Source organism: Zeus faber (assembly GCF_960531495.2).
Source record: "Zeus faber genome assembly, chromosome: 1".
In the NCBI taxonomy this organism is placed as follows: domain Eukaryota; kingdom Metazoa; phylum Chordata; class Actinopteri; order Zeiformes; family Zeidae; genus Zeus; species Zeus faber.
Window position 1 is genome coordinate 37,729,026 of NC_137193.1, and position 27,628 is coordinate 37,756,653.

General features: G+C 42.4%; 1 protein-coding gene across 1 annotated transcript in view; it reads right to left on the bottom strand.

Annotated features, from left to right (window-relative positions):
- Positions 1-20,167, bottom strand: part of LOC307248041 (capping protein, Arp2/3 and myosin-I linker protein 3-like) — a gene marked incomplete at both ends in the record, with an annotated part of 53,324 nt that extends 33,157 nt beyond the window's left edge. Inside the window, 6 exons of the mRNA XM_080024237.1 lie at positions 735-829; positions 1,026-1,147; positions 1,798-1,857; positions 1,959-2,009; positions 15,255-15,349; positions 20,110-20,167. Coding sequence (XP_079880363.1) covers positions 735-829; positions 1,026-1,147; positions 1,798-1,857; positions 1,959-2,009; positions 15,255-15,349; positions 20,110-20,167 — 481 coding nt within the window. The remainder of the gene's footprint in view (positions 1-734; positions 830-1,025; positions 1,148-1,797; positions 1,858-1,958; positions 2,010-15,254; positions 15,350-20,109) is intronic.
- Between the last annotated feature and the right edge of the window lie 7,461 nt (positions 20,168-27,628).

The window sequence follows — 27,628 nt, forward strand, 5'->3', positions numbered from 1 at the left end:
TTATGATTTCAAATGAATAAGGTAAAAAAAAAAAGACGGTTGTTTATAACCCATATAATACATATTACAATGTATACTATGATCAACTACAATATTTCAACCCTGTGGAAACTCTAATGTTGCGTTCCTCCTTGTTCCGACGTGAGAACACACCTAGCAACCAGAAGCAACATGGTGGCTGGGAAGGAGCTGTCATACTGTAAATAGTGAAGTGCAATGAAAATATTTAATGTTCTATGTTGCATACAGTTATAGCTAAGTCCTCCTCCCCCTGGATTCCTCTCGCACTCTCATTAGCTGCTGCTGATGGCAGATCTCCGAACTGTGCATCAAATCTCAAACTACAGGATGTAGTCTGCCGATAAAATCAAACCTGCTTGAAAATATCGAGACGTTTGTGAAGGCTCAAGATCTCATAGGTAAAACTCAGGTTAACACACCGTCTTGAATGACATTAGATTAACCCAGAGTAAACAGTTAGTGTCCTGGATGGACGGTCATAATTACGAGTTTCGGAGGGAGCTGCAGCATAACTCTCCAGTAAATGGATAGGCAAATTGAGGTTTCTTGCTCCCATTGGATGCACGTGTGTGTACATATGACTGCATGAGTGTGTGTGTGTCTTTGCATTCTTGTGTGAGTACTCATGTGCTTCCAAAGAGTGCATGTTCAGGTGCCAGCTCCATGTGTGTCCATGCGTGCTAAATCCTACGTTCACCCCGGTTGCCTATTACCGCAGGCCCTCTGGGTCTCCACCGGGGACTCCAGGCTGGGAGAGTACTTCCTGCTCCCCTCCGAAAGGTCACTGTCTGAGTGACAGATGGAAGGGCTGCGAGAACGGAAGATAAACAAAAACAACAACAACAAGATAAAGCTGTTTATCTGCTGCTGATCAGGTATGAAGGCCACTCTTGTTTGGATTTGGTATAGAAATATGTGAAATGCTTAAAAAAATTGGCAGAGCATTTTCTGAGGTTCTGCGACAACAAAAAGAAAAATGTTTTGGGCAAGACGGAGATACCTACGCAAAAACAGAGTTGTTGAATATTCGTGACAGGGCAAAGTTAACATGGCTGATCACGTGGTTGAGGTGTTCACGGGCCTGAAAATGCAGGGAGAATGTGGTCCTGTCCGTGTTTATGATAACCTGCAAGTTAAGCAAAATTAGCAATTTAGGATCATAGAGAGGATGATGAACATATTTCATATATTCTACAATTCGCTCTCTTTATCCTGACCTGCAGGCCGACGCTTCTTAAGCCTGGCCTTGATCCGGACTCTTCCTAAACCTGGCCTGACGCCTTACACTTCATGAGCCCGGCCACGAGCCTCACTTCTCATTATCCTGCCTTCTATCTTGACTCTTCATTATCATGATATCTAGCTTGACTCTTCATTATTCAGGCATTACAGATGTAGCATTCATCAGCATTGATTTTTACACTCCTCCATCCAGGGAAGGCAAGACATATTGCCAGTGTTGGAGCTTATAGAGATTCTGTGCCTTGCTCAAGGCCAACCCAGCGAGGCAGTTGTTTGGTTACCCAGGCTGCAATCTCGGAAAACCCGTTGGCTATCAGTCTGACAATGATAGACTTTGGGGTCAATATTTCTGGGGTTCTGGTGTAACCAGCGGAAATCCGGGCCAACACTTCCTCTTCTGTGCGGCCATCATCATCTGCTCTGAATGCCAAGTTGATATAACCACGCCTTTTCATAACTTTTACATAAACAATTGTATGTCTGTAGTGCAGAATGCAGTGCAATGCAGAGTGCAAAAGGCATTTTCATACTCACTTGATGTTCGGGTTGAGAGTTCAACGAACGAATTTCCAGGAAGTTGAATGTGGTCTCTATCTGTGGATCAGAGAAACAATTCACCCCATTTCAATTTGTGCTAAAGAGCTGACTGCATCATAAAAAGGGTTAGTCATCATATGCTGCTGAGGTTACGCTACCTTGGTGGGAACCTTCGGGGTCAGGAAGTAGAGCCGCCATGTCGTAAGAACCTGCAAAGCAGAAAGTTACGCACATTTAATCCAACATCGTCATCGTCAATTGACGTATTGACAAGTTGATGCCTATGTAAACAAAGTAGACATATTAAAATGTCTTACTTAATGTCGAATTACATATTAAAGATTCAAATCACACAAATATTTTCTTCAAGATAATGATGAAAATCATGGATTCTCTCATCAGTTCTCTATAGAATAGAGTAGGGGTACAGTAGAAACACTCACCATTATATCAACATAAAAATGATCAATTTGTCATAATGTTGATGCATTGTTATATTTTTTGCACAAGAGCCACATTTTGACATGACACCCCTCCTGCCCCCCACACCGTGCCTGGAGAAAATGCACTCTTGAGTTACCATGGCAATATAAAACAGTCCCCGCTCTCTATTCACATATCAATCCACCTAAAAGCCCAGCGCCGCAGAGACACTGACACTGACACCGCGTACAGTGGATTTATCTGTTGCTGTACAGTCCAGGAAGTGATTAGGCGGCGTGATCTAATTCAGTGTAGTGCTATAGTACGTCCCCCTCCTCGCTACAGAGTGCGTCTCTGAAATGCAAATAGCCCTTATTTTATAACCTTATATTTATTGTTCGATCAAAGCAATTGGCATCATTATGTTTTACATTGATTCTGTAATTATTCTTTTGCGATTGGCCCATTTAGGCTTTGGCAAAAGCTATTCTCTCAATGCGGGATCAATTTTAAAGATTCTGATGCCAATCACTCGGGTTGAAGCCCAATGTTTAGGAGGGAAAAAAAAAGGTTTTATTTAAATATAAGATAAACGTGGGGATACAGCCAAAGTGTAAACCAATCTCAAAATGCTTCTGTATTTATCTAGTTTCTAGTCGTTTCTGAAGTTAACATGTTATTTCTCCTGCACCTAGACGGGAACATGCCCTGAACCAAAGCCTTGTTTCTAATTTTAGACACATGCATAATGAGGTCAATGGTCAGTACGTTTGAATCTTGCAGCGGCGTCGTTAAGGGACATTTTGTTTTTGTGCCGTTTTAAAAGCTTCATGAACATATGTATGTGACAAATAACCTCTTGAATCTTGAAACATCATGGACCTTGATCCTCAGTCAATTTGTGAAAGTAAATACAATTATAGAGTCATTTGTTTTATGAGAGCAGAACATTCACATGCTAAATAAATCAAGTTTATTACATTTGTCTCTGCTATCCCTGTAATTTGTGTGCCAGCCACTTGTGTTGTGCCTCTGTGACTCCTTTAGAAATATTTTGGGACATTTCTGTGGTGGTCGTGTTAAGCGGAAGACCAAAGCAAAGCAGGTGTGACTATTTCACACCTACCTTCATGTGGAAGACAAAGTGAAAACATTCCTGGTGATCTGTGTTGGTATAAGAGAGAGGGGGTAAGAAGAAACGATGAAGGTAGAGTCAGGGTCGGCTCGAGCGTTTTTTGAGCTCTGGGCGAAGTCGGTAGAAGGTGCCTCCCCCTTAACTTAGGTTTATACCTGCCCCAAGCGCAAAGGTGCAAGGGAGACACAAATGTCGCTTTAAGTTTTCCTCAGAATGCTCCGTGGAAATGATCAACAATAGAATTCACCTAGTCTCAATTTTGATTTAATTTTATTTATTTTGGTTGCGCAGTCATTGACGCCAGATTAACTGCTTCAGCTCATTGCTGCGAAATGTCAACATCGCCACCATATTGGAGCGGGCAAGACTGGCTGTGGTGTGGGCGTGGTGTGATTTAAGCAGCCACAACTGCCTTGGGTCTAGTTAATTGGGCCCAGGAACAGGGGTGGCTGTGCACCTGTTGGTCATCAGAGGAATGGATGAACACAGGTTCAAATCACCCATCCCCACACACACAAGGAGAGCGTTTTGCCATGACAACGTTTCATCTACTCCCCGCTTGTTACGTTCTCGCCAATAACCTGGTGCGTTTTTACCATCACTGCCTGTGTCTCTGTGTCAACAAGCCCACAGAAAAGGAGAAAAGGAGCCCCTCAGGAGATTTGTGGCAGGGGAACTGCTGCACTGGCCTGTAAACAAACACAAGTAAACGGGGGAGCTGCGTTTTTTTTTGGATAAAAAGCACTATAATGTTTACATTTCTCAACCGAATTTCAATGAAATGACTTGTTTTTATATTAAACAGTTTATGATCTACGTGGAGTAGAGTGCTCTACCGTCTGCCATTTCCGCTTATGGTTGCGCATTTGTTGCCGCGCTTCCAGTGACGCACTGCCGTAAATCTGTAATTTTCCTGGGGGTTCGTTCCCCGGCAGCGGTCTGTATGCATAGTGATATTGGGGCTTATGGGGAACCAATCGAAATGCCGATGTTGTCATTATTCTGTTCTCTCTATTCTCCAATACACTGTGCAATCAACATTAACTTCATAATGATAAGTAAGAGCAAACAAGTTGTCTATTGCGCCTTTAATGTATAATTTTGATGTTCGGCCCACTGTTGAACTGACTCTTTTTTTGTGTCTCCTAGCCTCAGTTTTACAACATCCCCCTCCTCCTCCTTGGCAACAGTCTTTTGTGGAGCTCCATTTTCCCTCGCCAGCAGCAAACTGCACAGACGCTGGCTGAGTGGTTTATAACCAGGAAACCACTCAGGACACCGCACAGCTCAATGCTACAGACGGCTGGCATGTGTTCATTTCTCCCAAATCTCCCTTCAGGTAAATTTGTTTTAAGTGTAATACATTCACTTTGCCTTTGCACCTACATTAAATGAAGGAAGCATGAAATAATAAATCCGCATTTTGTCAATTCATAAAACTCTGTAGCAGAGTTAACAAGTCAGTTCTGGGCTTGAGTTAAATCAATACTCAATACTAATATGTTATGATTCACTTTTGTTGTTTCAATTTTTTCATTTAATTTCATTTTACTAAATTGAAAACGTGTTCAATTTCGATTTGAAAATTGGAATACCGAATACCACTTTCCACTTAAATTGAATACCAGCAGACTCACAAATTGATTGAAATTTAATTTCTGTATCAGTCTAAACTTGTACTGTGAAATATCTTCGTACAAATGGTATATTTGCGTAGGTTGGTAGAAATTATGATCACGTATAGAATATCAATATCTCGATGTAGAATTGAAACGTAAGATCCTGCCAACCTTGTATTCTGCACTTCCCACAGCTTTTATCTGACTGTTCTTATGTCAACAAATGACAAATGATGAGTTATAAAGCACATAAACAAAACATTTTTTTCAATCGGTGTGATGGTTCCTCTTACAGAATGAAATGTTTTGTTTCACAAGTTTAGAAGTTTAGCACTTTCACTATTTTTTTTTTGGGGGGGATATGAAGGTCCACTAAGGGTCCCCTGAGGAAGTGTCAAGCTAAGGGTTAAGGCGGTGGAGCGGCACGGTTCCTGCCTCCCTCCAGTGGGGAGTTCTACCTCACCCGCTCCCTGAGCTCTGGCCTCTGCTCACCAACTCCTGTCACGCGCTTTCGATCCCAATCATCTGATCCATCTTGCCCCAAGCCAAGGCCGTAGCCAGGGTTTAGAAATTATTGAGGTCCAGAAATGTTTCTTTCATGGTTTAGTTACTGCATTGCTGGACGAGCAAAATTCATGCCAAAATGACACCTATACAAACACAACCCAAGCTATACACGACACGCAAACTCATTATCTATAATTAAATACATACAGAGGGACAGTAGCGTAGGTTTCGTTTGAACACTGGGGTGGACACATTAAGCGGGGGGTCTGGGGTTCCTCCTCCATGAAATCTTGAGTCTCAAACACTGCATTCTTTTCTGTATCAATTTATGGTGGAATGGTCTTTATTTATGTAAAGGAAAATACAAAATTCAGCCACAATTGGACAATTCAGAATATAATGGAATATAATGCAGCAAGGCTCTTAGACATTCTGTATGGCTTTCAAATATTTATTTTTCTTTGAATACTATCCCTGCTGAGTCAACACACATTTCAGCTGTCACGGCCTCTGGCCATGCCCCCAGTCATCAGTGTTCCTTGTGTCTCTGCGCTGTTCCTCTTCCCTTGCATCTTCTGTCTCCCCCTGTCTGTTTCTGTATGTGGGTGTGTATTGCCGTGCGTGTGGCTCCCGTCTCCACTCTCCCGACTCCTGGCTCCGCACCTGCTGGATATCCACACCTCATCATCGTCTCAGGATAAGAACCCATTTATCGCCAGATTGTTGCTACACCTCAGTGGTAGCCCATGGTCCAGGCTAAGCTGCAAAATCCTTGTGTCCTGTCCGTTAGCTAATTCTAACCTGTCTCTCCGTGTCCCAGGATTGTCTCCCCCCCATCCTGCCCGCCTACTCAATTCTCCGAGTCCATCTCCTGCGTTTGGTTCCCACTGGAGTCTGTAACATAGGCATCATTTACCCTTCCGTCCTCCTTTGTTTGGGGAAGTAGGTGCCCTGGTTGATGCACAGATAGCTGTCCAAGAGTTGACTCAAAAGTGTTATGAGTTGTGTCCCAAAAACGGAATGCAGGCCTAATTCTGTCCTCACTGATTCTGGTGTGGGTTGGGAAGGATGAGCCGAACAACATTTCTGTGTATGAGTGTTCCTCCTGTAAAGTGAAATAGGTATGCTTCACATTATACATTTCTTAGTATTTTTTCACGAAATACTTCAACTCAGAATCAGCTTTATTTGCCAACTTTGTTAACATACATACAAGGAATTTGACTCCGTTTTTTTTCATTACTCTCAATCTACATGCATGGACTAGACATACAGTTGAAACAAAGATGAGCTAAAACATAAACATTAACTACTATACAGTTTGCAATGTATATAATAAAAGTGTGTGCATATACATAGGTTAGTGGATATGACATTATATGCATGTATTCAATGTATAGTATATTGTACAGTGTTGAAGCGTGTTTAGGTTTATATTGACAGTGACAATACAAGTGACAACTGTTTAGCCTCCAAAATATATAATTTTGAATTTGAATGCTCAGTGTTACAGGTTTATTGCAGAGGGATTGTCTCTGACACTGTGTGTCAGACACCACCCGCCTGTATGCAGACTCGTCACTGTCCCAGACGAGGCAGATGACTGTTGTGTCGTCTGCAAATTTCAGGAGTCTAACAGACAGGTCTCCTGAGGTGCAGTCGTTGTTGTAGAGGGAGAAGAGCAGAGGGGAAAGCACACATCCCTGGGGGGCACCAGTGCTGATGGTCCGGGTGCTGCATGTGGTTTTCCCCAGCCTCACCTGCTGCCTCCAAAGTTAGTGATCCACTGGCAGGTGGGAAATGGCACAGTGAGTTTGGAGGGGAGTATTTCAGTGATTATGGTGTTGAAGGCCAAGCTGATATCCACAAACAGGACCCTTGTGTATGTCCCTGGGAGTTGAGGTGTTGCAGGATGTAGTGCAGTCCCATGTTGACTGCATCATTCACTGAACTGTTTGCCCGGTAGGTAAACTGCAGGGGGTCCAGCAGGGAGCCTGTGATGTCTTTCGGGTGGGCCAACACCAGTCCCTCAAAGGATTTCATGACCACAGATGTCAGGGCGATGGGCCTATAGTCATTTAATCCAGAGATGGAGGGTTTCTTGGAGACCGGGATGATTGTGGAGCATTTGAAGCACGAGGGGACTTCACACAGCTCCAGTGATCTGTTGAAGACGGGGGCCAGCTGGTCAGCACAGACTTTCAGGCAGGAGGGAGACATGCTGTCTGGGCCTGAAGGCTTCCTGATCTTCTGTCTCTGGAAGAGCTGACTTAAATCCTCTTCACAGATCCTGAGTGTAGGTGGGCGCGGCCTCAGTGGTGAGTGGCAGGCATGGGGAGCAGATAGGTGTGTGATGTGAGGGGTGTGAAGGTGGGCTTTTCAAACCTGCAGTAAAACCCATTCAGATGGTCAGCCAGTTGAAGGTTCTCTCCAATGTTAAGAGATGGTTTTCTGTAGTTGGCGATTTCCTGCAGGCCTCTCCACGACGCAGGGTCGTTGGCTGAGAACCTGCTTTTCAGCTTCTCAATGAAACACTTCTTTGCCACTCTGATCGCCTTCGTCAGTGTTTCTGGCCTGGTTGTACAGGATCCTGTCTCCACTTCTGTAGGCCTCTTTGGCCTGACGAAGCTGCCTGAGATGTGTAGTAAACCAGGGTTTATTGTTGTATGTGCAGAAGGTTTTGGCCGGCACACGCATGTCCTCACAAAAACTGATGTACGATGTCACATTGTCAGTGAGTTCGTCCAGATCTGAAGCAGCAGCCTCAAAAACACTCCAATCAGTGCAGTAAAAGCAGGCCTGTTATTCCAACTTGGCCTCGTTGGTCCATTTCTTCAGTCTTGACTGATCTTAGCAGATCTTTGTTTCTGCCTGTAAGTCGGGAGAAGATGAACCAGACAGTGATCAGAGAGTCGATCAGAGAGTCCCAAAGCTGCTTGGGGGACAGAGTGATAGGTACTCTTAAATATTGTGTAGCAGTGGTCCAATGTATTTTGATCTCCTGTTGGACACTTAATGTGCTGTCTGTATTTTAGCAGTTCGTGGCTGAGTTTAGCTTCGTTAAAGTCCCCAAGAACAATGAGCGGAGTCCTGGTGTTTTTTCTCCAGTTTTGTTATCTGGTCAGCCAGGTGTTGTAACGCCTCACTAACACAGGCCTGAGGTGGGATGAAAATACAGACCAGGATAAACAAGGAGAACTCCTGCGGTGAATGAAGCGGCTTATATCAATGTAAATGGTCTCTAAGTGAGGGCTGCATGATTTCTTCAACCCTGTGACATCTGAACATGACATCTGGATGTACTCTCCAAACCAGGGTTCAGTGAAGCCCGTGTTTCCTCTGTTGAGGAACGGCAGTTCGTCCATCTTGTTGGCCAGTGGGCCAGGTGGATTTATGGGAGCGCAGGACGAAATCCCCGCTGTCTCAGTTTCACGCGCACTCCTTTCGCGCTTTCTTCTGCGTCTCCTTCGGCGAACTCCATACAGAGCTGCTGCTCCTCCAGCTAAAAGCTCCGTCAAACTTTCCAGTTCAATGGAAAAACGGCTGAAAACTTTGACCAGTGGGTAGTCGGGGGTTTAAGAGTTCTTCTCTGCTAAATGTGGTCAGAGAGTGGGAGCTGGAAACCAAACAAACACAAGGTACAAGAGAGCGCGGAACTGAGGTTGCCGTCTGCGGCGCCATTTCATTTAGTGAAACTCACCCTCGCTAATGAAGTTAAACTGATTTCTGCTTGAGATTTGCACTTTTTTTCAGATAAATGTCACAATTGAGTAGCTTAATTTGGCACTCCACACTAACGACACAAGTTTATTGTAGACAGGTAAAACTCTCAACTGTTGTCACATCAAGGACCCTGAATTTGATACGCATTAGGCCACGGACCCCATTAGACAAGATTCAGACACAAGATTGGCTCTGGGACCACCATCTGAGAAGATTTTTATCAGACATTTATTATTAGATATTGTATGATTTAGTGCAAACCACCATACCTGTCTATACTATAGCTTGGGAGAGAAGAGTAGGGGTGCCTTTTCCCTCGAAAAACTTTGACAAAGAGCTCCTAGTGACAATACCATTGCCAATATGATCACTTTGACCTGAAACTTGAAGGACTTACTCTTCAGGGCAGGTCTATAAATAATTATAAAAACCTGGTAGTTACTGTACACGTTTGTGCTTCTATAGTGCAGTTAAACAATACATATTTAAACAAACTCTTATATCTAAAATTAACACTTAAAGGATAGACCAGACATTTTCAACTCCTGATTATACAGTTATATAGCACAGGGTTTTTGGGTTTTTTTTGTTTGTTTTTTAATGAATGTGTGTAATGATGTGTGTGTGGGATTATTGAGGTCGGGACCTCGGTGACCTACTAGCTGGCTCTGGCCATACCCCAAGCCCCTTTCAGAAACTCTCCACAGACGTCCCTTTCACTCTCTCCCTTTCTCGCTCTCATTTTCTCCCACAGGTGGAAAGGTTGTGGAACACCATTTCAGTCAATATTAAATAAATAAATGTATATGAAATAAATTACGAAATAAAGAGAAGCGGCAATAAATATTTAAATTATAAAATTTTGTTAAATAAATAAATAAATTGTTTTTTTTATTTTCAAAAAGGATATTTTTTACAAAAGACTATTTTTAGTCATTCAGTGGACTTTTATTTCATAATTCCACATAATTCCACATAATTCCACATGCGCCTGGTCAACCGGATCTGGGTGGTGTCCCTCCACCATAACCAGCTCGTTGCCTTCCGGCCTACCTACCCTACCACTCCTACTACTACTGTCGCGTAGGAGAGTGCCAACGCCAGCGCCGGCCCCGGCTCCCCCTCTTTCTGGCTCTGAATCTGTGGCATAACCACACCTAATTCATTTGCATATAAGGAACGGAAATGCAGCATTATGAAATAAAAGTGCCCTGAAATAAATAAATGTAGCATAATGAAATAAAAGTCCTCTTAAATAAATAAATATGGAATTAAGAAATAGTCCCCTGAAATGAATAAAAATTGTATTTTGAAAAACGCCCTTTTTAAAATAAAAAAATATTTATTTACTTATTGAACCATATTTACTCATTCAAACGACGCCTCCCCCTGCATTGTTGTTTTTTGTTGGCGAGGCTTCTCACCTCCAGACAGATGCTCTCCTCCCACTCAGGGAACGTCGTGTCCCAACATGTGCTCATCACAGAGAGGACAGAGAGTGAGTGGAGGAGTTATGTTTTGTTTTTGTTTTGGAATCCGGGCTCTGCTAAAACCAAATTTTGCATTATTTTTCAAAATGTTATTTTTATTATTATTATAATTATTATTATTATTATTATTATATTTTCTCAAAAGGTGATCAGTGTTTCCCACATAATTAGATTCAATTTGTGGTTGTAGCTGACCCTGATTTTGGCCGATTCCGATTTTTAATTCAATTGTATGTTCAAATTAAAACGTTGACTATTAAATAGCTTTTACAATTGTCATCCGACCATTTTGACCCACAGTAGCCGGACGGTCGTGCTTCACCGACACACCAATTGTTCAAAAACAAGAAGAACAACGCTTTATGAGGTCATAATACTATGTAATATAAATGTTCAAGTTCTGATTCAGAATGTCCATTGGCACCGTTGCTCTGTAGTGGTTAGAGATTACAAACTAGGCGTATACAGTATGTGTATTTATGTACCCTCTTACCGTCCTATGAACCCCGTATGATTTATATCTTAGGTCCCCATTTACTTTGCTGGATTCATGAAAAAATACGAAAAAATATGAGTCCAGAAAAACTTGTGACGAAGTTGAGTCGAGTGCACTCAAGTGCAAGTAAGTGTTGAAAGATCCAGCAATGTGTCGGAAAATACAAGCTGTGAGGTAATCACTCACAGAAATACCACAACGTTTTTCGTATTTCATGGAAACTTAACTTATTGAAAATGTAATCGAGGAAAGAGGTCACCACTAAAATTACATAAGTTTGACCACGTTAGTAAATCTCCGTAAATACGTAAACCCTGTAAATACGTAAACCTGCGTTAATACGTCATAATTGATGTGCACGAGACCAAACATCAGCTGCCATCACTGACTACATGTTCTTACACACAACACGGTTTATAACAATGACAATGTTTGGTTTAAAGTAAAAAATAAACATAAATTTCCTACAGCTAAACGTAGAAAACTTAAATGAAAGGGCAGAAAGTGTTAAATATTGACAACCATAATAATTCTTATGCCAAATGAATGTTAAAGTTCCATAAGTGTTGTCTGCATTACAATATAGACAAGTAATATATTAAACCAAATTTTCAAATTGTAGATTCTTAACCAAAAAATACAATGAAGTACTAATTAAAACTAACATTTATTTATTATGGTCAAATAAAAAATGAACTTAATGACAAACATTTCCGCCATCAAACGACGATTTATCACAGGTTGCTACTTCCGTGTCAGGTACACCAACAACAGTATGGTGACTGACATTACCAAGTTAGAGAAAATGGTAAAAAAGGAAAATTAAGGTAAATAATTTCTTTATTTAACTGTGTTAAGATGGTTTAGTTTTTGTAATACATACATTACAAATGTCAAGCTGTTGTTAAGCAACTACATATAACACAATGTTTATAAACATTGTTTACTTTGACAACTTAATACAAGTTGTCCATTTTCTTTTTTTACATTACTTACATTACTTATTAATTGTGATGTGATCTTTATAAATACTTGATATTTGTATTACTGATATTTGTTTGATTATTTTGTCCAGATGTTTTGGACAACTGTTTAATAAAACAATTATCTGACATGTCTTGTCATTTCTTGTCCCAATTTCCAAATGCACTTTATTTTACAAGCTATAAACAAAATTAGGGCTGCTAGGTCTGTTATCTATAACTGACCTATCAGGATATTTGTCGTAAAAATCACAGATTATGTCACGTTAGAACTTGTGATTATTGGTTGAGGTCACGTTGGTATGGGAACGTTTCATACGTACCATCGTCCAAGTTTGATTCACACCGATGTACATTTGTATCAGGAAATATTGATAAAACTTTTACAAATTAACAGAAGATTTAAGAAACAGTGAATTTGTAACATTAAGAACCAATGCATATAAAACCTGGGTTCTGGAGTGGTCATAAAAATTGAACAATTGTAACTCATGCTACATTGCTCGAAGAATTGTACTTTGTGCTACACTGCACAGAATCCACAGAACTGTAATACATAACTAAGATGACTAAACTGGACCCTGCGTAGAGCTGCCTGCAGCTATATTTATTAGGGGTCCAGCCCGTGTGTCCAGTGTGCGGTGTAGGCTCTGCCACTCTGTAATGGTTACAGATTACAAAAAAGGTGTTTGTATGTATATTTATGTATCTTCTTACCTTCTTCAAACCGACAAAATTTAGATGGACATGGGCCAATGCATTTCAGTCCAAAATATGTCCAACCTGGCTAAAACTATCTGGAAGGAATACACTAACTGAACCTAAGAACACTGTTGTCGTTGAAACCGGCATGTCACAAGGTTCTCGTAGTTCAAATTTCATCCAAATCTATCCACATCGGAGCAGATATTAGTGAAAAACCCAACGACTTTGACCCAAATTTTTCAGCTGTCTGGGTCAACTAACAAGTCACTATTCGTAAATAAAATGAACAAGATGAGATTTACAGTAAGATGCTTAATGGCATCATATTATATTATTTACTATAAATGTACAGATTCCAATTGAGAATGTCCAGTTGGACTCGGTCACTCTGTAGTGGTTCGATGTTATCAAACTATCCATTTGCGTGTGTATTTACCATATAGCTTCTTACCTGGTAGATGTCAGTAGATCTGTTCTATTTACATTTTAAATCCGTGGTCCACATTACTTTGCCAGGTTAATGAATAATACAATGAAAAGTAGCCCTTAAAAAGTCGTCACCGCGTCCACTCGAAACCACTGATTCAAGGAGACTGTTCAAGATCCAGCGAGGTGTCGGAAAAATAGAAGCCGTGCAATGGTAATTACCCACAGAAATACCACAATGTTTTTTGTATTTCATGGAAACGTTAATTACTGAAAAGGTAATCCAAGTAAGAAACTCAACAAATAAATGGCATGCCCAACACGGCATCAAACGGCCGCTGCTCTATTTCCACAGACAACACGGTGAGTTATACTAATGAGAAGTTCTGGTTTACAGGCAAACATGAACGGTTGTTTTAAAGAGAGGAGAGTGGCGCTGCGTAGACTGCACAGGGGTTGCTCCGCGAGACGAGCAACCAGGAGACAACAGACAGGGGGGAGCCCATGCTGCGTTCAAGTGAACTCAGAAAATCGTGCTGCAAAACTGTAAAATGCAACCAACATGACTAAACTCGACCCCCCTAGACCCTATTTATTTTTGTTATTGCATTTAAAAATAATACAAATAATAATAGTTTTAACTACCTGGGTTGAAAAAGGGGAACTTTAAAGAGTCGACTGAAAAGGGACAGAGTGTGTCAGCACAGTCTGGGTGTATGGGTGGCATTTGAGCGAAATTGAGAGTGGTGGAGAGAGAGAGAGTCAATATCAAAGCCTGCCACATCAAAGTGAGGCCACACACATTACGCTCAGCGCTGCAGATAATTCTGCGTGAGTTAGAACAGAACTTCTCCTCCTGCGTTAGATGGATAGAGCTGATGAAACACAAGATGCCTTTACTTTACGTCCCTCCATCAGTGCATGTCCAAGAACAGGGTGCCGCTGAATTATTACTGACCCAGACTTTAGCCTGATTTTGAACCTTTCTATGAACTATAAATATAAAATATAAGCAAAATAACGCTGTTTTTGTCCCAAAACCCGGAACTCTCCCCGTATCTGATAAAAATTCTAAGAGGTAGCAGAGTAAATGAGCGGCGGGATCGGACGGAAAGGAAGATGTTCCTGGCGGATAGAGATATCAAAGTCTATGAATATCAAAGGGAGAGCATGCAGAAAGTCAAAGCTCCGTCTTCACCACATGATGAATCGTTAAAGCAGTGGGAGCAGAGGTCCACTGCACTGTGGGGGGAGCGCCGGATCGTCAGGGAACCGGAGGCTACAATGAACACATCGCCGCTGACACGGAGACTTGTTAACCGCTCTCATTATTTGTTACATAAACTTTGTTCGTGACTATGTTCAGAACGGAGCCAAAATCGTTGCCGGTCTTCTCGTTAATCGGTGGAAACATCAACGCATGCAACGTTTCAGTGAGGACCGGACAGCCAACGTTATGATCCGTTGTTACAGAGGCGGCTGCCCCAGATTCCGTCCAGATCGCGGGATTTCATCCACTCAAATAGAGATTTCAAATCACATCCCTGGCCCATATTCTTTGATGAAAGCAGCCGAGAATCAAAGGCTGCAGCTGCCCCCCCCCCCCGCACCCCCTTCTTTGGCAGGGGCTCGGAGAGGCTGAAACCAGGAGTCAAACCCACTCCTACAAGTGCACTGACGCTCCTACAATGAGCTGCCAGCAGAGCAGTTTGTTAAGTGACCATAGAATTAGGAGACATTCCCTGTGGCCTCTCGTATCACACGATGCTGGAGCCACAGAGCGATGTCGCCGCTGTCATTTTGGGAAGATCACAAAACGGCGTCAGAGAGAGACAGGGTATCAGGGTGTAGGATAATGACTACACGGTTTCAGGTCAGCCTTCGTCACAGCTCCAGTCGGCTCTGGACAGGAGATAAAATATGGATAGAATAGCAGATAGAACTTACCAGTATTTTATCCTCCAATTTGCCATTTTTGGCATCAAGCTTAACAGTACGCACAAACTTGATCGAGGACTTATCGATGATCTTCCTGATGCTTTCTGCGGATGAAAGCAGACAAAACAAAAAGGTAATGTTAGATAAACACACATGTAGACATACAGAACTCTCTCTGAATCACTGTCTCACAGGTGGTTCAGAGAAAAGACCGGCAAATTAACAATTTTTGGACAATAAACAACGTTGACCTTTTGCCGGACAGGCCTGTTAGCCAGCCCAGAAAAACTGTCATTCTGACATTTCATAGACGGGACGATGCGGTATTCTGTCGTGCACAGTACGACGACGGGAAAAAAAGAACAAAACAAGAGAAAGAACAAAATGTTTCGATCCACTTTTGTGGCACATGTGGTACAAACACAAAACATTGCATTGTGTCTTTAAATTGATAATTTGGCAATCAAAACACATCTTTTTTTGTCAAGATATTATATAGAATGTTGGATTTACTCACTACAGAGTAGAGTAAAGGTTGAGTAGAGGGAGAGAAAAGCAACGGTAGAGTAGCGGTAGAGTAGTGGAGTAAATAGAGGTAGAGTAGAGGGAGGTGGAGTAGAGGTAGAATATAGTAGATCTAGGGGGAGGTAGAGTAGAAGAAGAGTAAGAGTAGAGTAGAGGGAATAAGAGTAGAGTAGAGGTAGAGTAGAAGTGGGGGTCGAGTAGAGCGATAGTAGAGGTAGAGAAGAGAAGAGTGGAGTACGTAGAGGAGTGGGAGAGTGGAGGGAGGTAGAATAGAGGCAGAGTAGTGGCAGAGTAAAGATAGAGGCAGAGTAGTGGCAGAGTAAAGCTAGAGGTAGAGGAGAGGTAGAGTAGAGGTAGAATAGAGGCAGAGTAGTGGCAGAGTAAAGCTAGAGGTAGAGGAGAGGTAGAGTGGAGGTAGAATAGAGGCAGAGTAGTGGCAGAGTAAAGCTAGAGGTAGAGGAGAGGTAGAGTAGAGGTAGAATAGAGGCAGAGTAGTGGCAGAGTAAAGCTAGAGGTAGAGGAGAGGTAGAGTGGAGGTAGAATAGAGGCAGAGTAGTGGCAGAGTAAAGCTAGAGGTAGAGGAGAGGTAGAGTGGAGGTAGAATAGAGGCAGAGTAGTGGCAGAGTAAAGCTAGAAGTAGAGGAGAGGTAGAGTGGAGGTAGAATAGAGGCAGAGTAGTGGCAGAGTAAAGCTAGAGGTAGAGGAGAGGTAGAGTGGAGGTAGAATTCGATTTGATGTTCGTCAGTCACGTCATCGTAGGTTCCTTTTGTAATCATCAACAACAAAAAAATTATCAATCCGTCCAAAATGTTGACAAATAACATGTGCGTCTGGGATGGGAGGGCCAGGTCATGTTTCAGATTGTCACCAAGGTTACCATCTTCCTTGGGGACTGAAAACTAATTTCCTCTTTCATATGAGCCACAGATATTCTGTTTTCCACGGTCTGGTTTTTCTAATGATAACTCCACCTCAGCGGTGTCTTTTTCATAAGTATCCTGATGAACCGTTTTCCATCCACATGCTAAAAGTTAGTTTCACATAGATAACAGGGCTGAGGAATACAGAGGGATTTAATACTATGGTAATCGTGGTAATACATACACGCTATCATCATATCATATCTGCTTATAAATTCAAAGTCCAGTCTTAAACAGTCCAATTGTGGATTACAGAGCTGGAGAATACACGTTGAGGAAGTCAAATTCCACTCTGAGATTTTGAGTCAATCATGTGGATTTACTCCTCAGCACCAACTCATAGGTTCAACTGAGTGAACCCAGCCATTCAGTGCACGGCTGGAGCAAAAATATGGTAGACTTTCACTTTCTGAACTTCAGAATTTTTCCAGCTCTGGAACTAAAATTCAAGCCATAAAAATTTTTTTATATATATATATATATTATAATAATACAGTAATTTGAAATTTAAAGGTGCGATCAGTAGCATTGGACAATTAGCGACAAATAGCAACCCCAAAAGAAAGCCTTAGAAACTGCACCAACGTTGCCAAATGTGATCCTCCTCCTCTACGACGCTTCTCAGCCTTAGTGGCAGAGGGATCTTGCAACGAATGTCCGTCAATGCTGTTCAAATTAAAATGAAACCGGTTTGGGAATACAACAAGAGGTGTGGTTAAGGGGGCTTATGTGGAGATGAACAGGTCTGGTGGGTGAGGGGCGTGTCCTCCTAGAGAGTCCAGACTGGACTGAACTGGACTGTCTGTTCTGAGAGCTTGCAACAGTGGACTGACTGACTGACACTGATCAACAACATCTGCAAAAAGGGATCTTTTAATATTTCAGAAATAATCTTGTAAAAACGTATCTTCCTCTTCTTGTCATCATTCATTTAGACTCGAAAATTGCATATGACCGATACCATGACGACAGAACAGCGCTGGAAGGAGATTCTGGCAGATCCTCTACCTGAGGCTGAGGCTGCCTCTCCCAGAGCAGAGCTGACAGGTTCCACAGCTTGATGCTTAGCCCTTGTGATAAGAACATAAATTAATAAATGTGCTTTCTCTGGAGTCAGACACTCAAGTCCACTCTGCACCGCTGCTGTTCAACAGGGCTTCACAGGTCCAGGCTCAAACACAGCAGAATAATGAATGACCAGCCCCCAGTACAGACCCACAGATCCACAGGCCCAGAGAACAACAGAACCACAGACCCACAGACCGAGCGCTCGCTAGGCAAGCAACATGTCATGGCATTAGGGGAATAATGCGGGTTCAAGGTGAGTGTGATGTGGGCCCAGAGAGACCCTGCAGCCATGTGTATGGAGCTACATCCACCTACCCAAAGGTGAGGGGAACTTACCTCACTCAGATGACCTTGTGTAGATCTGCAGTGAGATATACTATATTTGCAACAATTGTCTGGGGTGAAGAAAATGAAAAATCAACTTGTCGATGACTCCCAAGAGCCAAGATGATTAGCCTTATTTGGGCTGTGGATAAAATTATTTTCAAAATTGACTGATTACCAGGCAAAGCTTGAACTGCATTTTGAATGTTATTTTTCAACGGCAATTGGCAATATCATTGCTACAGCCATTATGCCTAATAACCGACATCAACAACACAATGAGAGGTTGAAATGCCTTTTACACATCATTGTGCCATAAATTACAGAGCAGAATGTGTTCCAAGTGGAAATGCAAATAGTCGACACTCATCCTTATCCTTACAAACTGCACACAACTGAGTGATTAGGAGCCTTTTTGGGGCTCATGCCGCCTGCAGCTAAGCAGGAAGAGGCCTGGTGCAGCACGGCTGTCAGTCAAGGGAGGGCGGCGTGCCTTGCAGGTGGTATTCCACCGGGTTAATCAACACCATGGGCTAATGGGGCCATTAGGAGTAATTAACACAGTGGAGAGTCCCCGCGACTCGCGTCGTGCGGAGCTGGTGTGCATGTGCTGGTATATGAGCTGGTTTAGACACCGTCCAAAGGCTTTTGAGAAGTTTGGACGGTTGTTTTCCAGGAGGTAAACAGAGGCTGCTCTCTGCTCCGTGTTGAGAGAACAGGACTCTGCGCCGGTCGCCATTTGGTCGAGATTTGGTGAGTCAACTGTGTGGTGTGTGCAGGGCAGCGGGCAGCGCCTGTTGGTCCGTCTCTCTGCCCACACGTCAGTCTGTCAGTCTGTTCTGTCTTTCTTCCTTTCTCTCTCTCTCCCTCTCTCCCTTTCTCTCTCTCTCTCTATCTCTCTCTCTCTCTCACATACACAAACACGTTAGATGGCTACACTGCAGACAAGACAAACATAAACAATTTTCTCAAGTACAGTATAGTATTATATACCATATACTGTATACACAGCTGTTATTTACAATGATTACACTACAGTGATTCTCAACATTTTCCACATCAAAGACCCTCAAATAGACAGTTAGATACAACTGAGTCACAGTTATTTTTATTATTAGTGCCTCTACTTTTCTAGTTAGGCAGGTAACAGTGAAACTCCAATCTTTACTAGATATTCGGTAATGGTGCTGACGTCTTGGTAATTAAATAATGCTGAAGTTTAACTATTGACCATTTTGGTGAGGACCCAATGGAACCTTTTGAAGGAATTTGGGATGGTATACAGATGTGGCCACCTGGAATGGCTGGTCCTTGACACAGTAGTGACAGGTCTGTGCTTATATGAATGTAATATATATGTATATATATGCACACACACCATATACTATGATATACCATATATATAGTATTATATGAGATACAATAAGGTAAGATAGTAGTTATTAATCCCCTAGGAGGGCAACGCTGGACACTATTTTATACCAAATATACACTATAATACTGTACGTGTACACTGTATACAGTACTTTTACATCCAACATATATAACCATATCACCGACATATGTACTATGACATACCACAAATATTACCATATATACAACATATATACTATTATATGTCGTATACTGTATAGCCACATGTACACCATCATATTCCACTGTGTAGTCGCTTGGACGACCCACGGGTGTGCGCGGTTGTTTTCCCCACGCCCCTCTCCTCAGTGGCCTAAGGAGAGGCAATCTAACATGATCCACCCGCGGAGAAACACGCGGGGAAGGACACGTTTGCAGAAACACGGATTAAAAATGCAACATCCCAGTTAGCGCAGCTGATCACGGTCATTGCCCAATGCGTCTGTCCGGTGCATGGCGCCGCACGACGCTGCAAGGCGAACGGAGCGCGCACAGGATGGATGGATGGATGGGCGGACGGACGGACGGACGGACGGATGCAGGGTGGTCCGCAAGGATGAAAGGACGGTGGAGGGAAAAATAATAATAACAATAAAGAGCGTGTCTTCACCCACCTGTGATATCCTTGCTGACACTGACGAACCCAGAGGCAGAGATCTCTTTCGAAGCCATGTCTACAGGAGCTCTATCGCCGCCCTCTCCCTCTCTCGCTCTCTCTAGTTCTCCCTCGCCCCCCTCTTCTCTCTCTCTCTCTCTCTCTCTCTCTCGCTGAGAAGCCAGGCGGGTCGCATGCGTTCCACCGGCTGCCGCGCCGCGACCCCCTCCCCCTGGAAGAACCCGCACGGACGACGCCGGAGTCTGGGAGGAGAAGGAGGAGGAGTGGATAAGCGAGGAGGAGGAGAAAGAGAGAGGGGGAGAGGGATTTTAACACAACCCTGTTCACATTTGAGCTTATCCCTTTTTGTGTTTATATGTTTTGTTATTTATTTATTTATTTTATGATTAGACTGTTTATTTTAGGATATCTAAACTAATTTTAACTACAATGTTTAATAAAAATTTGGATTTAATTTCAGGTCATCTGTATATATACTGTATATACTATACATGCCTTTGCATACTATACGGAATATATTAGAGTAGAGATAGAGTGAGATAGCGATAAAGAGGTGGTGGGGATAACAATCAACGAGTGAGAGTATTTCATTCAGTTGACCTATGCTCTGCATTAATGAAGGCTCACTGTGTTGATGATTTGAATTGATTTTATAAGAGACGAGCGCTACGTTCAGAATCCATGCAATTCATGACTGTGTATATGTATATATATATATATTTAGCTTGTGTTAACTGTTAAAGACAACATACAACAACTGACTTCATCAAACTGTCAGTTGAAACGGTACTGACTGAAGTTACTGTGACAGTACCGGGCTCATCAGTACCTCCACCCAAAGATTTGCATGGATGTAGGATGTAGTTATGAACAACCCGTTGGAGGACAGTCGGCTGAAGGCTTCAACCATCTGTTTGAACTCTCTGAGAGTATATTTAAATTGATTTATTCGCAGAGAAACTGCTACAGCTTCTACCCTCCTCCGCCCAGCTCCACCTGCATAGATCTGTTTTCACCCTCCTCCACCCAGCTCCACCTGGACAGATCTGCTAATCAGTTGCGTGGATCCTATTGCTTCCAAAGTCAGATCTTCTTGTATATTTATGCATATTCATCATTACAAGCTGATAAATGTGAGGGAGAGTTGTCATGGGTGAGACTATTTACCTATTTATCAGTCTCACAGCTTGTAGTTATATGAGGCACTAAAAAAATTGATGATCACAAACTTCCTGTTTACCATGTGCTCTCCAATAACTGCTCTGCACGATATAACATTGCATTACAGCCAGGGGCCATGAGGCCATTGTACAAGACCAGGTTCCCTCACAGTGTTATCATGTTCCAGGATGATGGCTGATAAACTCATTCCATAGTGGTTTCATGAACACCAGGATGCAGTAAACCTCCGCCCATCCTGCAGCCTCCACACTCAACCTTTACGGGAGTTTTTTGAAGATCTCCACCTCCTTCATCACTCAAACCACCGGAGGCTTTTCTTCTAGAAGAATGGAGCAATCATCACACTACACACAGTTCTGGACTGTAAGACAAGATATTGTAAGACATTGAAAGCCCTACTCCTCATTATGTCCTTGACATTAATGTATCACTGGTAACCCCTGTATATGATAACACACCTTTTTACTGAAGTAGTAAAAAATCTTTTGAGTCTGCCTGAGATGTTGATAGGGGGAATTGCCCTTGTGTGTCGAGAGTTGATACATCCAGTTATTTTTGCCCCTTTCGGGCTGTTTTCTCCACTCCGTTGACTCCGTTGAGTATGTTTCCCAGCAAAACAGATAAGGCGCAGGAAGGAAGTGTCCCGCCAAGATGTCCATCTCCAGAGCAGGACAGTGGAGAAGCTCCTCCTCGACTCCTCACCTCCTAACATCTATTCTGACAGAATAACGCAACTCTGCTTTCTCTGATGATTCCAGCTCCCGACATAGAGACAAATACATTATTAATAACTATTATTATTATTCTAATTATCTTATAATAATTATATTGTCAATTTGTATTTTTAGAGTGAACTTGTGTGGGGAAATTGCTGCCAACTGTGCGTCCTGTCAGAATGAATATAATCCTCCTCTCCGCTCTCCTGGGTGAGTTTAAGCCTGAATGACTAACATGCAGATGTCTCTTGTTCAAGGACAAATAACTGTGAATATCAGTCAATTTCAAATAGGATCTTCTTTTTACAAACACAGTCAGCTATAAGTGTTGAATTGTCAGATTGACATGAAACTGTGTGAGGCTTCAGAAAATTGTTTTATTTAGATGAAAGCTGTAACTACATCCTTTGATTTGTCCAACATGTCAGTTTAGTCAGAACAATCTGTGCGGATTCAGCGAAGAAAGACAGCAATATTTTTAAACACATCCTCGGCAGTTCAAAATTAAATTTGATTATGGGGATATGATTTGGAGAAGGCTGCCGAATCATTTGAAGAAGGCTTTTCTTGTCGAGTAAGAGTTTGTAGAGCTGTAACACCAAAGGAGATAGAAAGAGTCTGGAAGGAAACACATTCCCCTCAGACATCAGGGAGAGCAGTTTCAAAATGTGGAGTTCCGTGTGTGAGTGCATGTGTGTGGCAGGGCAATTCAACTGGCTCTGGGACCAAATGTGGACTGTACATCATAATAGAAAATTGTCCCTATTAACAAGAAAAATAGACAATAAATTGTTTTGTTTTTTTAAAAACACCATAAACTTGACTAAATGATGTCTAATAAAAATAGTCGGTTTTTCCTGTAGCCCCGCCCACTGCCTCTCAACTAATCACAATATGCTCACTCATCACATACAGGAAAACTACTGTAACATTTATAGTCGTCTGGAATATTATGCATGTGTGTTATTTGGCTTGTAAACAGATGTCCAAGTGAGGGAAAAAACATATATTGACAAGTAACGTTAAAAATGTATCTTGTTCATAGTTCATAGTCATAGTGATATAATATGATTTCATCAGATTGGTTGATCGGCCTGATGCTTGACTTCCATCCTGTACGCTTGGGACCTGAATAATAATAATTGGACACAAGGGTATTGATATAAATTTAAAAAAAAATAATAATAATTAAAAATAAAAAATAATAAATAAATATATATATATATATATATATATATATATATATATATATATACACATGTATATGAATGTGTGTGTGTGTGTGTGTACAGAATACTTATAAGAGAGACTGCTGCAGGAAACACTGTGGAGGCGGAATCTGTTCGGTTCTGATTCAGTTCATTGTGAAATACTCTGTAGGTCTGACAAGATCTGCTGTTCAAGCCTCTACAGCTACAGGTATTGATGACAGACAATGAAAATGGCCACACATACACACACACACACACACACACACACACACACACACACACACACACACACACACACACACACACACACACACACACACAGAATGCAGATTTGCATGTATATTATTTTCAGTAACACTTCACAAGACCACATAGTGTCACATGCATTGTTATTTTAACCACTGTCAGAATCATGATTAATTCACGTTGAATCTAAAGTTAGAAATGTCAAGAAATAATGGGCAGATTAAAGCCCATAACACGATGTAACTTTTTTTTACCTTACATAAGAGCTTTAAAATCAATTTGATGGTACACTGACATGTAATATGGAGAATGGCACCTCTTTCATTCCCACCCACCCCTCCAACACCCGATCTTGAACTATGTAACTTCTGGGTTTAGGTACAAATCCGCGGGTACAGTGTGTTACGCTTTATGGCACAATGTCACTTCTTTGATGTTTGGCTCGGGTAATTAGGTTTCTTTTGCCTGGTATAATATATAAAAAAAACAAAAACATGAATTATAAACTTCCCGGCCAAAATGTGCAGTAATAATGCTCGTACAAAATGTAGCCACACCCCCTCCCCGACAGCGTGGATGACACGGGCCAGTGGTGCTGGCACGGCCCTCATTTACATTGCCACAGGTTTTGTTTCACCCTCTGACTCGTGCCAATCTGCCAGGCCGAGCAAATCTGTACCTACACCCGTAGCAGGGGGCCCAAGTTTTACGACAGCTGTGTAAAGTGCACTCAGTGCACAATTGCACTCAGAAACTGTAGGGGCGCAAATACCAAAAGTTACATGATGCTGCCTTAAATGATGTTTGAGTCATTTCTGGATCACCTAGTAAATCTCAGGATAAAGATCAGTTTACCGTCAAAAGGTACTTAATATATTACTTCATTCTTCTTGTTCTTCCTCTTCTTGTTCTTGTTCTTCTTCTTGTTCTTCTTGTTCTTCTTCTTCTTCTTCTTCTTGTTGTTGTTCTTCTTCTTCTTCTTGTTCTTCTTCTTCTTGTTCTTCTTCTTCTTATTATTATTATTACATGCTCCATTGAATACCATGTGTGAGGTGTTTCTTTGTTGCCCTCAGCGGGCCCCAGGGCAACTCTGTCTGTGTTGCCCCCAGGGCCGAGGGTCTTCCTCGGGGAGTCTGTGTCCCTCCTGTGCAGCGTGGATGGGGACCCCAGGTTCTCCGGGACCTTCCAGTGGTCCAGACATCGGCCCCACCAGGCTCCGTCCCCGACCGCCCGGTACCGGGCCGCAGGGAGCAGCTACTCCATCACGGGGGTGAAGGCAGAAGATGGGGGCAGTTACTGGTGCCGGGCGGAGGCGGAGGGCCCTGGCAACACCACCCTGCAGCTGCTCAGCGAGCCGGTCCAGCTGATGGTGTCCGGTGAGCACCAACCACAAATTTCAATTGGCTGGATGTAATGTGAATTTCTATTTTTATATATTACTTGCCATTCTTTTATTTTTGTTTCCATTAACTTTTTTTCCCATAATGCATCAGAATAGACCTGAATATTGAAGTTATGTTTTGACCAAGTTATATAGTATTCAACTGCAAATGCAGTGGTTTGCCAACATTGGGTCCGAGGACCCCCAAACCCCTGGTCTGTCAATTCCAGGGGGGCCACAGCAAAATGATTAATAGTACCCTGTGGTTATAACTTCCCTCTCTCTCTCTCTATCTCTCCTTCTCTATCCCTCTAACCCCATATAACCCCTCCCTCTCTCCATAATCCCCCCTCTCTGTAACACTTATTTCCCTCTCTCCCTAACCACCATCCCTCTTCCTCTCTATCTCCCTAACCCTGTTCTCTCATGCTCTACTTTTCTCTCTCTTTTACCTCCCCATCTTCCTTCATCTCTCTAAACCTCATCTCTCCCTCCCCCTCTAACCCCAATCTATCTCACCCATTCTCACCCCCCCCCCCCTCTCTCTAACTACCATCGGCCCCTTTGTCCCTCACTTTAACCCCCCCCCCCCCTCCAGGAAAGCCTCCTCCACGGCTGATCGTGACCCCCAGCAGCAGACAGTTTTTCCGGGGGGAGAGTTTCACCTTGCAATGCCCCCCGTCACCAGATAACTCCACAGGCTTGATCCTGAGGCAGCTGTCCCAGGACTTTGGCCTGAGGACCGCAGATCTCTATACCTCCAGTGGGTGTTCGGCACTAGAGGGCAGCGTGAGCCCGGGGCTCCCGGACGCCTGCCTGTTCTCCGGGCTCTACAGCGGGAACGGCGGCCTCTACTGGTGTGAGGGCGGTACAGGCCGCAGCAACGCAGTCAGCATCACAGTAAGCTGTGAGCCTCTTATCTGTTACATCACTCCAATTTTTTAAACAACAAGTAAAACTACTGGTGTGGAAGAAAATACTTGAATTACAATACTTCAGTTAAAGCACATAGTGTTCTCGAAAACCACTCAAGATTCAAGATTCTTTATTTGTCCCATGCGGTCATAGTAAGTCATAGTGATAACAGGGGAAACTCTATATGTGTATACATATATATATATATATATATATATATATATATATATATATATATATATATATTTTTTTTTTTATTTTTTTTTTATTTTTATTTATAACCACTGGTTAACAAATATCCCAGGAGATATAAACAAGGTTTATGTCAGATCCATTATTTCCAGTACCCCAAAATGGGAGGCACTTAAAAACCGTAAAAAAAAGATAATCACCAAAAATGTCCCCCTCACTTGTACTTTTTGTTGATGAATGCCTGCTGTTTCTTCATCCAAGTGTTTTGGGATTTCTGAGCCCGTACTGAGCTGTCACAGACTTGTGCATGTGTTTACCCAAAATAAACTATTCAGTTATTCAACCTTTGAAATACCACATTTGTTTTTATTTTACACATATTTGAAGTCTTAATGGAAACGTATACGCCGCAGGCCTTAAAAGGGAAGCTCCTCAAAAGGAGTACAAATAAGTGTCGGACGGACCGGCCCACCCTAGTTCATGTCATCTGTGCCCACAGACGGTGCCGTCATCATCAGGAGCCCCCACACCGTGACAGAGGGAGACCCTGTGGTTCTGTACTGCCACTTCTGGAATGGGAACCAAAGCAAGGCCACGTTTTTCAAAGATGGAGTCGAGGTTCCCGCTCCGCGTCCCTACACTTCAGAGAGGGTCACAGAGATGACGATTGAGAATGTGACACAGGCCGATGAAGGCTTCTACAAGTGTGCCTCACAGGATGGCAAGATGAAGAGTGCACAGAGCTGGTTATCAGTGGAAAGTATGACATTCAGGGTTCCCACTCTCTTCAAGGAATCATTGCCATGCACATGTATATATATCTTAAACAGTGTCCAGTCATAAAGGTCTGTTCAGTTCTATCTGCTGATTCGACCTCTGTGTACACACTGGTTTGACTGGCTTCTCTCCTGCGTCAGATTAGTTTCACTTACAGTATCAGCACATGACAACACATACCTTGCTATGCCTTGTGACGTACTGGAAATTATAGCTATTGTCAATGAGTAGCCCTCATTTTTTTCTCTGCTTAAGCGAGTCATTTGAAGGGTGTGATTTTAAAAGATTTTTTCTTTTTAAGGCAACTCAACATTGGCAGATTGGACAAAGGTGTCCACTGATGGTACGCCCGTTTCTTAACACTACTCACTGTTTAATTGAAGCGGGATAATTAGCTCCACATGAAAATTGAGCAGGTACTAATTATGAAAAATGTTCATTAATGTTAATGATATATTCACTTTTTTAATTACCCCTGGTTCCCTGTGGGATTAGATTGGATAAAAACAGATGATCTAATATGAGATATTGGTAGCAAATCAAAAATAGCTATGAACATTAACCATCACAGCGATTCAGATTGTGTTGCACAAGGAGGAGTACACTACTATTTTACTTACAAAATGGAACATGATTATCAAGAAGCTATAATCTAATGTTCATTTCATTGATTATTCAAGAAGATTTCAGTAAACGTCTCTACTCGTCTTTTCATCCAGACTTTGATAGTGATTACATGTACTGAAGACAAGATGAAACGCTTCCAAACGTCTGGTTTATCGTTCTCTTCATCAGGTCTTTGGAAATGGATCGTTCTCTCCTCCTCGATTCTGGGACTTGTCATCTTCGTTCCTCTTATTGGCTGGCTCGTCTATCGATACTGGTCAGTTAGAGCAC